The sequence below is a fragment of the Triticum dicoccoides genome, chromosome 3B (assembly GCF_002162155.2).
Source record: "Triticum dicoccoides isolate Atlit2015 ecotype Zavitan chromosome 3B, WEW_v2.0, whole genome shotgun sequence".
Taxonomy (NCBI): Eukaryota; Viridiplantae; Streptophyta; class Magnoliopsida; order Poales; family Poaceae; genus Triticum; species Triticum dicoccoides.
Genome location: NC_041385.1, coordinates 414,340,060 through 414,351,515, shown reverse-complemented (window position 1 = coordinate 414,351,515; position 11,456 = coordinate 414,340,060). Strand labels below are relative to the sequence as shown.

Sequence of the window (11,456 nt, the reverse complement as noted above, 5' to 3'; positions counted from 1 at the left end):
GGCATGAGTGTCAGGTGCAAGTGAATGGGTTCACGGGCGCCAGCCATAAAGGCTTCAAAAGCAGACAAGAAGGAGAAGCTAGTTACTTGAGGTTCACGCTAGCGCGAGAGAGGACTCGTAACCGCCACCTCATGTACTGCATAGTTTCGCTCTCACTCATAGTGATAGCTCTTCTTGCATATACCTTTGTTTAGATGGATGACATTGTTGTAGTTGCAAGTATTCGAGACTTGCATGTATTGCTATTTTCGAGATGATGACAAGATACCACTGTGTTGGATGATGATTATGATGAGACTATTTGTATGTACATGCTATGATTACATTTGTGGTCTCGCAGGTATTTGTATGTGTATCATGATGAGATTTCTATGTGCTAAAGATTCTTCTATAAAGCCTGTTCAAATACAAAACAAATATGCCAAAAAAAACAAAAAACTACTTAAATTAGCAATAACGAGTGTATAAAAGTTAGCAGCAGCGTCGCGATAGCAGCAGCGCGTCCAGGCAAAGCGCGCTAGAGATACTAGCAGTAGCGAGCTTCCGCTAACAGCGCTGCTGCTACACTTGTGTAGCAGTAGCGCCGGTGAGCACGCGCTACTGCTATGTGTTAGCTGTACCGCCTTATTAGTAGCGCCTATCTCCGCGCTACTGATACATCTAAAACCCGCGCTGCTGCTAGCCTTTTCCCTAGTAGTGAAGGCACACACACTTTGTCTCTATTTTATCGTATGTTGTCCCTTTCTCTTTCACATTCTCTCTCTCTCTCTCTCTCTCTCTCTCTCTCTCTCTCTCTCTCTTTGCACACTAACTCTTTCTCCTTCACACACACTTGATCTCTCTTGACTTAGGTACTCTCTTCGGTCCATAGCATATAGATTTTTTTTTGAAAATTCAAACCTCACAAAGTTTGACCAGGTATGTGGAGAAAAACATTTACATCTAGAACGACAAACATATATCATTAGATTCATCACAAGATGTACTTTCATATGATGTATCTTTAGTGTTGTAGATATAAATAATTTTCTCTATCTTGCTCAAATTTTCCAAAGTTTGACTTCAAATTTTTTTATATGCACTGCATTATAGAACAGAGGGAGTATCTCTTTCTCTCTCTCAACTCTCTCACGTACCACTCATCCCTATCGGGGCTCCTCTTTCTCTCTCAAACTTTATATCCCCTAGGTCACACATACACATATCTCGCTCACACTAGATAAACCCATCCAACACTCTCCCCCTTGTTCTCTCTCTATCTAACACGCACCCCCTGTAAGTACCACTATATCTCACTCCATTATAGGAACATGCACTCCTCCCTAGGTATGACTATCTCTCACTATCCATCACAAACACACGTATTGTCTCCTTCCATCCCTAGGTCTATCTCGATCTCTCTTGGGGTATCTTTTTATCGCGCACACACCTTATCACTCGATCTCCCACCCAATAGTCCCCTCATGATCTCGAGGGGATCTCTCTATCACAAACACACACTCTCTCCCTCCCCATGTCTGCATTTTCTCCATACGTCTCTCTCGACCTCTCCCTCTTGTTGTCAATTTCTCTTTCACACACACACACACACTTTTTGCACACTCACTCTTTCTCTTTCACACACACTTGATCTCTCTCTAGTTAGGTACTCTCCCAGGTCCATAACATATGGATGTTTTGAAAAGTCAAACCTCACAAAAGTTTGACCAGGTATATGTGGAGAAAAACATTTACATCTGGAATGATCATTAGATTCATCACAAGATTGTAGTTTCGTATCATATATCTTTGGTATTGTAGATACAAGTAATTTCTCTATAAACTTGGTCAAAATTTCTAAAGTTTGACTTTTCAAAAAATTATAGGCACTACATTACCAAACGGAGGGAATATCTCTTTCTCTCTCTCTCTCTCTCTCTCTCTATCTATCTATCTATCTATCTATCTATCTATCTATCTATCTATCTATCTATCTATCTCTCAAGGGCCTGTCCTCTCACTCGATCTCTCTTTACCAAGGGATTATATGGTCACTGGCTTAGCGTATCGCTCCGTATATTGTTTAGCTGTCCGGTCAACCAGCCTACATGGTGCCTTGTCAGCTCGTGTTCTCTATCTGGGTGTGCTGGCCTATGTGGCAGTGGGTGAAAATAAATAAGCTAGAGGCCCATCTGCCATAGGGTGAGATAAACAAACTAAAAACCACTCGCGGTAGCACCCCGCACACTACTAAATTAAGCGCACACTTCTTTCGTGTTAATACACACATTACGACAACACACATACACCACCGCGCGGCATGCATGCAAGGACGCACTCGTGCACACCCAACACACAATACACATCAGTACATGTGTACACCAACTAAGATGGACGACAAGGCGGCCAACAGGCGGAGGCGGCTCGAGCCAAAACCGCCTCCGACGAGCGTGGACTTTATCAACATCCTCCCCGATGACATGCTGCTCGCCATCATTGCCCTCCTCCCCACCAAATCTGGCGTGCGGACCACCCTGCTCTCCCAGCGTTGACGCCCCTCTGGTGTTGCGTCCCCCTTAACCTCACCGTCGATAGCTGCCTCTGCGATGGGGATTGCAAATGCATGGCCTCAGTCTCCAAGATCCTTGCATCGCACCCTGGGCTAGCCAGACGCCTTGACATCCGCATGTTCAATACCAACTGTAAGGTCCAAGCCAAGTTTGACGAGTGGTTTTTATCCCCCGCCCTAGATCAACTTGAGGAGCTCAGGTTCGAAGGTGGACGATGTCGCTCTCTGGCGCCATCAGCGCTCCACCTCGTGCCAGCACTGCGTCGCACTAGGTTCAGCTCCTGCTATTTTTCCCAGATTAATGCCGCGTCCGCTCTTCTTCTCTCTCAACTCAAGCAGCTCGACCTCTTTGACATTGGCATCTCAAAGGAGGCTATGGAGCACCTGCTCCGTGACTGTACGACGCTCGAGTACCTTTGTCTTCAACAGATCCACGAGTTCATTAGCCTCCACATCGCCTCGACGAATCTCTGATGGATTTATGTGTCTTGCTGGCCCCGCAACAAGACATTACTTGAGAAGAGATCAATTGAGATGTTTCATGAAATGTTCATTGAGAATGCTCCTTTCCTTGAGAGATTGCTTGTATCTGATCTAGAAGGTCCAACAAAAATCAGGGTCGTTGACGCACTGGAATTGACAACGTTGGCCTACTCGTTTGCCAAATTATTCGAACTTGTTATTGCATCCATAATCGTTTAGGTACAACACTCTTCCTCTTCTTGATATTCACATTTTTAATTTTTTTTCTTGATGTATGTTTGACTGTCATCCAGAAAACGATTTCCATAAAGTTGACCCAGTCTGTGCGCACAGTGAAGATCTTGACAATACAATCTATCGGCCCTAATCGAGATCAAGTTATCGGATTCCTTAGATGTTTTCCGTGCATGGAGAAGCTACTCTGAGGTGAAACTTCTTTCCTATTAAATGTGAAGCGCTAAATAGGATCCTAAGAGCAACTAGTTGAGGAACGCTCCTTCGGGAGCCTCCCAACGATCACATGGGATGGGCTGAGAGCGCGTCACTTGGTGCGCTCTAAGCGCTCCCTACGGATTTTGCTTTTCTATTTCTGTACGCATTTTTGGTTTTTTAATGGTTTTTTTCGACTTTGTGATTTTTCACCGGTCTTTCTTGGCTTTTCGACACAAAAATCGTTTTTTTCTTTCATGAGAGGCATGGTTTTTCTTCCGGGAGAGACACATATTTGCTTCGGCGAAATGCACGGCTATGCCGCTCGAAAACGAAAAAAATGCGTTTTTTCTTTTTTTTCTTCCGTGAGAGGCACGGTTTTGCTTCCGCGATGTGCCTCTCGAAAACGAAAAAAACGTGTTTTTTTCTTTTATAAGAGCCACGATTTTGCTTCGCGCTAGGCACGACCGTGCCTCTTGGAAAAGAAAAAAATATGTTCTTTTTTTTTCTTCCATTAGAGGCACAGTTTTGCTTCCGCGAGAGGCATAGTCATTGCCTCTCGAAAACGAAAAAGATGTGTTTTCTGTTTTTTTTCGTGAGAGGTCTGATTTTGATTCCACGAGAGGCACGGCCGTGCCTCTTGAAAATGGGAAAAAACGCGTTTTTATTTTTTTTCCGTGAGAGACATGGTTTTGCTTCCGCGAGAGGTACGGTCATGCCTCTCAGAAACGGCTTTCGAAAAGGGAAAACAAAACGTGCTCCCGATTCAGTTTTTTCATCCGGGCTTTTTTTGGAAAAAAGTTTGTCAAAGCCTATCAACATTGGATCTATTTTGAAGATCTCGACACGAGGAATCTAACGGTGAAAACGGTTTGAGATTTGGGCACATGATTTAAGAGTTAAAACGTTTTGAGTAAACGAATCTACGAAAAAAGTGAAAACTCGCAGCCACTTGTCGCAACCCTTGGAGTAATCTTTGGAAGGAGTACCCTTTGATTAGTGATTTCACTTAAATTAGGACTAAAAGGAGACTAAAAGGAGCAGGTGCTAAATCCACACTTCGGTGCTAATTTTGGACCATAGCCCGCTCAAAGTCCAAACTGGCATGTATCATCGAGCCCATAACCCATGCAAGCCCAGAGCCCATATCCTGGCCGTTGATCGATCGGTCTCACGGCCAGTGTGCAGCTGCCACGTCACCGCGCCCAATCCCCGGAACGGCCGCAAAGGTAAGGGTGAGTGGCGCGAGCACGAGGATGCACGGACAGGCGAGAGGGAGGGAGAGAGCGCGCGGATTCCGGTTGCTCGCTGTTTGATGCGCTGCGGGCGCGGCTGTAGCTTCCTCCGTCCAGGCGTCCACCCGATGCCGCTCCTCGCCACCCGACCCTATATAACGCCGCGCACGTCAGCGGCCACCGCGGGCCCCGCCACTGCCACCTCTTCCGGTACCTGCTCCCTCCGGGTCCGGCTCCGCGCACCAGGGAGATCCGCCGCCTCCTCCTCCTCCTCCCGGCTCCCTCGCGCCATGGCCGCCACCGGAGCCGATGCCGCCGCCGCTCCCCCGTCCCTGCTCGTCTTTTCAGGTGACTCTCCGCTTCTCACTAGCGATGTTGCCAGTGGCGCGTGCGCGCGGCGTAATCGGTGGGGGTACGCGGTCGTTTTCAGCGCGCGCTGGCATGTGGCACTTGGCGACACGCGTGAATTGGTTGGGATTCGACGGGCTAGGACAACCGCCATTTCCAGGTCGCCGTGCCACCGGTGTGCCGTGTGCCTACGATGAATAGGTGCAAATCCGCGAGCGAACCTGCTTGCAATTGGCGAGCCGCCGTGACTGTACGAGTGTATTCACATTTGGAGGTTTGGGGGGGATTGTCATGTCTGATATTTCAATATTTGTATGCACTACTACTTTTGACATGGATACTTCACTACTGTTTGCGGGGAGAGTCGGGAGACTAGCAAAGTTGTCTCTGAACATACAGTGTTCGATGGACATTATTTGACAGTTACGACATGGATACACATAGACAGAAAAGTGTTTTGTGTTAACAGTTGTATTCGAGAAAACATGTCCAAATAGTTCTATTGGGTGTCTTCTATCAATCAGAGGAATTTCAGTAACATACTGATATTTCACTTTTTAAAACAGCACTTGGCAATGGTAGCCTCCATATGTTCTAAGCTGCCTGTTTCGGTTCTTTTCTGGCTGACTCTCATCTCATCTTACAGGATGAGGACCTAAACTTATTCGTATTATTGTTATAACCTTTTTGGTTTGATCCAGGTGGAACAGCATTTAATGGTGTCGTAGAAGAGTTGAAGAAAGTGACTACCCGGGTTGCGCATGTCCTACCAGTTTCTGATGATGGTGGAAGCACAGCTGAGATTGTTCGTGTGCTTGGTAAGTCCAAATTTCCTACATCATCATTTGCTTGCTTCTATAACCTGAAATAATATATTTAAACATAACTATCACAGTCCAATCTTTTCTGATGTTAAACGTTAGCCTTCATGTCTTAGGTGGACCTGCTGTGGGTGACATAAGATCAAGATGCTTGAGACTGTCCGATGAAAGCACTTTGGAAGCACTCTCCGTCCGGAGATTACTTGGGCACCGTTTGCCTCTTGATCCTTCAGAAGCAAAGCTGGAGTGGTAGTAACCCTCCAGTGCTGATCAAAATATACCTTTTTTCATACTTCCTTACTGGATAATTAGCTATAGTTATTGTCCTGCTCGTGTGACCAAGTGATGCTAAATTGTTGATTCGATAGGTACAATATTGTGGAAGGAGAACACTCTTTATGGGATGGTGTCTCTCGTCCCTACAGGGAAACAATCCGTGCATTTTTGGTCTACTTCCATAATGAGGTGTGCTCCTCTAGTATATTTATGAAGCATGTCGTTTTTGTGAAAAAAACATTTTTTTCATAAGGCTAGTGACCGCAATGTAATCCTGTTGTATTTGTGACATAATTTCTTCTCCGCAGATCCTTCGGCGACCAGTTGAAACATTTTGCTTCACCAATGGCAGGTGATTCTTCTAAGGTGAAATTTTGCAGTAAATCATTATTCTTGGCATTGTGCTTCCACATGAAACCGCTGTTTGCCTCTTACAACTGATGTATATATTTAATGGTATGATGCACATAAACATAACCTAATGTTGCTTGTGACCTTACATTTTACTAGTGGATTGGGAGCATCATTTGACTGTTGTTTCTCCCAGCTTGCCTAATTATTTCCCTGACTGCTGTTTCATATATTTTTGCAGCATTGGGAATTTCTTTTTTGCTGGCGCACGCATATTCTTCCAGTCTTTGGATGCTGCGATCTTTTTGTTTTCACGTGTGTCACAAATCCCTGCCGAAAGTCTTGTGCTTCCAGTAATATCCACAAATGACAGGCTTACTCTGGGGTGTGAATTATGGGTAATCTACCAAAGTTTTCTTCCACACAATACAAGTTGTTACTTGCCCTCATGCTGGCGACAATTTATCTGCGGCCCTTCAATTTTATTTTTAAAATAAAGTCATTGTTGCATGTGGAAACTGGCGGATTGTTTTCATTTTCGACATCACTCCTGTGAATAGAACATCCACTGATACTAAACAATAAGTGTTTTTCGAGAAAATGCAAAAGAGTTTGCGTTTCATTTCATTGAACAGGAAGAGAACAGCAGTACAGGTACAACCTCCCAGGAGGAGGGACACACGCACACACACCATCGTCCTCACCAAACAAGCAGGTGAGGAGGTGCTACCAACTACAGACCGCAACGATGAAAGGTCTTGCCTTGTCCAACCATAAATGGTGGGGCAGCTAGACTCAGCCTCAGAGCCGCGTCACAGCCGTTGCCAGGCGCCTCCGAAGAAGACCGCGTCTCCAGGTCTGTCTGGGCCAACGTACCTTCCACCCATATGTGCCTAGGAGACGGCAGGTGGATGGCAGGACCCAGCCAGAAGCAGCGAAGCCATCGTCTTGGACATGCCGGCGCCAGCGTACATTGCGCCCCGGGCGCCCACGCTCTATGTTGCAGCCCTCATCACAGCATCGCATTACCAGCAAGCCTGCCGGAAAGACCGGGGAGGCCACCATCTCCAGCTGCTGCATCGGGGACTCCAAGTGCGACCCAAGCAGCACCTTCAAGAAGGGAACGGCGCTGAGACGCCGTCGCTGCCTTGTCCAGTGAACGGGACCAAGGGTTTTCCCCGGTGCTCGAGGAGAGGGTCCAGTCCGGGCCATGACAGCGCCTCCATGGAGGTAACGGCGGCCATCGTCGCGCAGGGATCTTGCCCTGGCCCAAGACCAGAACCCCAAATACCGCTGAAGCAGAGCAGACAGGAGATGGGGAAGCAGATCGCCGGGGAGGACCACCAGCACCGAGAGGGAAACCACGTATCGTCACCGTCGATGTAGGGAAGCACCGGCCAGCGCAGTGCAGCAGCCGCCGGATGGCTTCTAAACAAGGCCAGCCACCGCAGGGGTACGTGTTGAGCAGGGCTAGTGGCGCCGTCGCGGGGACCTGCCACCTGCACCTTTGCCGCCGCCGCACCGGCCCGCAGCCTCCGCCACACGGATCTGCCGGGGCACAGCCAAGCAGCCGCAGCCGCGCCCCCAAAGGGTCGCGCCGCGCCGGCCGCGTGCTCGCCACGCCAGGTCCAGAGGCCCGACCCTCTGGATCTGGGGCCGCCGTCGCAAAACCCTAGGCCCGGAGAAGCACAACTCCGTCAGCCTCGTTGAGCCCCACGCTCGAGTGGGGAGCCCGCTTGGGAGCGAAGTCCCGCTGCCGGATCTGGCAGGGCTTTGCCCGGCGGGGAGCACCGGCAGGGGGAGGGGGAGAAGGAGGGGAGGGAGCGCTCGAGGGTTGCGTCGCCTCCCGAGTCGCCCGTGGGGAGGGCGAGTCAGCTTCAACTCGAGGGTTCCTAAACAATAAGTGTTATCTTACTTCTTTTATTAATATGGAACATTCCTTCTGAATATTTTTGTATTTTCAGGATGGAACTATTATCCGAGGCCAAAATGAAATATCACATCCAAGCAATGGCCGTAGAGAAGTTGTTGACAAGGTACTCTAAATAATAAATAGTACCCGGTATTTTCAGGCTTTGGTGCTGTATCGTTAGTAGCCAAACACGGCCCAATTTTTGTGCACTCTTCCATATGTATTTGCGGAATCTTTTTTTATCTCAAGAGACAGACATGCATCATCTCAACCTTTTTTTCCCTTCATATTTCTTCACCATAGCATTGAAGTTCCTCGTGGCCACTGTCCCTTCACACTAAATTATGAAGAAGTTAGTATCTATTGTGAATTTCTGTTGCAATAAGCCAATAACAAGGTTTACTGTCTGAACCAACAGTTTCATGTTTTATTCATACCTAACTTAAGTTCCGTGGAGGTATTAAGTAGATATCTTGTTCAAGTTCTGTGGAGGGGTACTAAGTGTATATTAGACATCCTGTTCATTAGGACAAATGGAAGTATACATTGAATACACTTACTTTCTCTGTCCAAATACTGTCATTTTACCAGTACCTTTTTCAATCTCTCCACCTAACAAAGTGTGTAATGGCGTGTGACATTCTGAAGCTGATTTTGCATGGTAATAAATTCTCGGAATGACAACTGCAATCGGTCCACTGGAAACATCATCCATAAAATTCAGTCTGTTCAACTACAGCTCACCCCCACAGCCAGCACAGCCTAAACAAAAAGGTGCAAGTGGAAAAAAGGAAGCACCTAAAATAGTAGAATGTGTATATTCACTCGCGTAAAGGAGGGTTGTGATAGGCTTGGCGAGCCAACGTAAAAACTCAGCCACTCTTATGGAGATGAAACCCAAAAGATTTTCGTTGGGGCGTAACCCTCTCAGCGACGCGCCTCATACCATGAGTTGGTCGCAAGATCTTATGGGTTTCACCTCTAGCCTACCCCAACTTGTTTGGGACTAAAGGCTTTGTTGTTGTTGTTGTTTGTATATTCACTCGCGCCAACTGGCTTAAATATTCTTAAATACACCTTAAGTGGTTGAGCCTTGATAATTTTTTACCTCTGCTCATGTACCAAGGAAATTATTATTGTTGGCTGTAAAAGAAAAGGATTCAAGTATTTTAAGTTAAGGCTCCAAACTGTCACGGTGATGTTGAGTGCTAACTTTTACTACAGTTTCTTGCAAATGTCATGGTTTTGCCCCATTCAAGTGATATTCGTGTTCTGCGTTTCCTCCTTTTATCTGTACGTAATTGCTGGTTTCTCGTATGCTTGCTAATATCTTATTTTTATTTTCTTGTTTTTCTCTTTTGGAAAGGACTCTAATTCATGCACCGCACTTCCTTCAAGCATCAAGCGCGTCTTTTACATGTCAAGTGAAGGTTGCAACCTATTGCATGAGGTTAGTACTTGGTACATCAAATTTATCCTGACTAGTTAGACCCTATGAAGCACCGATACGGCATCACAGATACGGCGATACGGATACGGGGACATGGGATACAGCAATTTCAAGAATCAGCAATACGGCGAGTATATATAGATATTTAATAAAATGCCATGCAGTAAAAACAGAATAATTGAATGTGTGAGATGAGATAGAAAATACTATCCCATTTAGAAAATACTATCCCATTTATTGCCTTCATGCCCCTTTTCACTGCCTAGCAGCAACATCAGCAGGCGAGCAGCATGCAAGAACATCATGAGCACAACAGCCCAGCACCGGTGCACCCAACGGCCAGCATACGCAAGTAGACAACACACACACACACGGGGCAGCAAGCACGAGCGCACGCAGCAACAAATACACACACATCAAGCACGCAGCACAACACCAGCAAGTGCGGGAGGACCGGACACTGGAGAAAGCAGGGATTGGGAAGGAGACCGTGCTGGCCACGGACGGCGGTGGCGAGGCGAGTCCACGGGGCGGCGATGAAGGTCCATGGGGCAGTGATGTAGGGTAGAACCCCAGATGCCCGATCTTTCACAATTAGAGGGGATCCTACGAAGAACACGAAGAACACGAGGGAAAACGCGAGGGGAAACACGAGAGAATCACTCAAACCAACAAGATATGGTCGCACATGTGCTAGACCCTCGAAACACAAAGAGATACACGATTCAAATCCAACAAAGGACGATACAAGTAGCTAGTTCATCTCAATGAGGAGGTCTTGAGGGTCATCCCATGAATGGGGTCTTGAATCCAAGATGGATCTTCTCCGAAGAGGCCGCGGTCTCTCACGAGGAGTAGATCCGTATGGATGAGCAAAGCTCTATCTCAAATGAGCTAAACCTATGCTAACCCTAGAAAGAGGGCGGAGGAGGTCTATTTATAGTCTTAGTGGACGAAAGGATAAGTGGCTTCGGCCCAACACGCGGGCGGTCACACAGGCATCGGATGTCCGACGGTCACCGGTCGTCCGAAGGCTCGCGTGGGTCCGGACGTCTGGTGCCGGTTGGACGTCCGATGTTTCGACTCTGGTCAGGACTTGTCGGTCGTCCGGTCGGGGTCGGTCGGCCGTTCGGAGGTCTCCATTCTTCCGATGTTTTGGCTCGAGTGTGGTAGTGTCGGTCGTCCGGAGAGGCTCGGTCGTCCGGGCGCTGGGAGGTGTCGGACGTCCGGTCGGCATTGGTCGTCCAGCCGCTGTAGCGTGCGAAGGTTGGGACTTGGCTGGTCGGTTGGAGCCTCCAGGTGTCAGGCGTCTGAGAGACGTCGGCCGTTCGATGACTGGGAGTTTCGAGCGGTCCTTCTTCTTGTCCATTGAACTTGGTGTCCTCGCCGTCTTGTCCGTGGCTTCCCTCCAAATACCTGATCACACATAGGGTCTCCGCATGAGGTAGTAGCCATGTTTCATAAGTAGAAAGTGGAAGTTCGGAGAGGAGCAAGTTCACCTTATCTTCGATAGCCTTTTCTTGAGCTCTTGTCATTGGTCCAAGTGGTGTCGTGGGAGATGTAGATACGTCCATGGGGGTGATCGTGGGATGCTCCGCATCAT

General features: G+C 47.6%; 1 protein-coding gene across 2 annotated transcripts in view; it reads left to right on the top strand.

Annotated features, from left to right (window-relative positions):
• The first annotated feature begins 4,680 nt into the window (after positions 1-4,680).
• Positions 4,681-11,456, top strand: part of LOC119276261 (uncharacterized protein YNL011C-like) — a 37,587-nt gene continuing 30,811 nt past the window's right edge. The window contains exons 1-8 of one of the 2 annotated variants that reach the window (XM_037557291.1): positions 4,681-5,043; positions 5,745-5,861; positions 5,981-6,113; positions 6,233-6,329; positions 6,449-6,492; positions 6,733-6,889; positions 8,456-8,527; positions 9,770-9,853. In XM_037557291.1, the coding sequence (XP_037413188.1) occupies positions 4,776-5,043; positions 5,745-5,861; positions 5,981-6,113; positions 6,233-6,329; positions 6,449-6,492; positions 6,733-6,889; positions 8,456-8,527; positions 9,770-9,853 (972 nt within the window). In that variant the 5' untranslated portion in view covers positions 4,681-4,775. The remainder of the gene's footprint in view (positions 5,044-5,744; positions 5,862-5,980; positions 6,114-6,232; positions 6,330-6,448; positions 6,493-6,732; positions 6,890-8,455; positions 8,528-9,769; positions 9,854-11,456) is intronic. The other variant, XM_037557290.1, reaches the window with a different exon arrangement.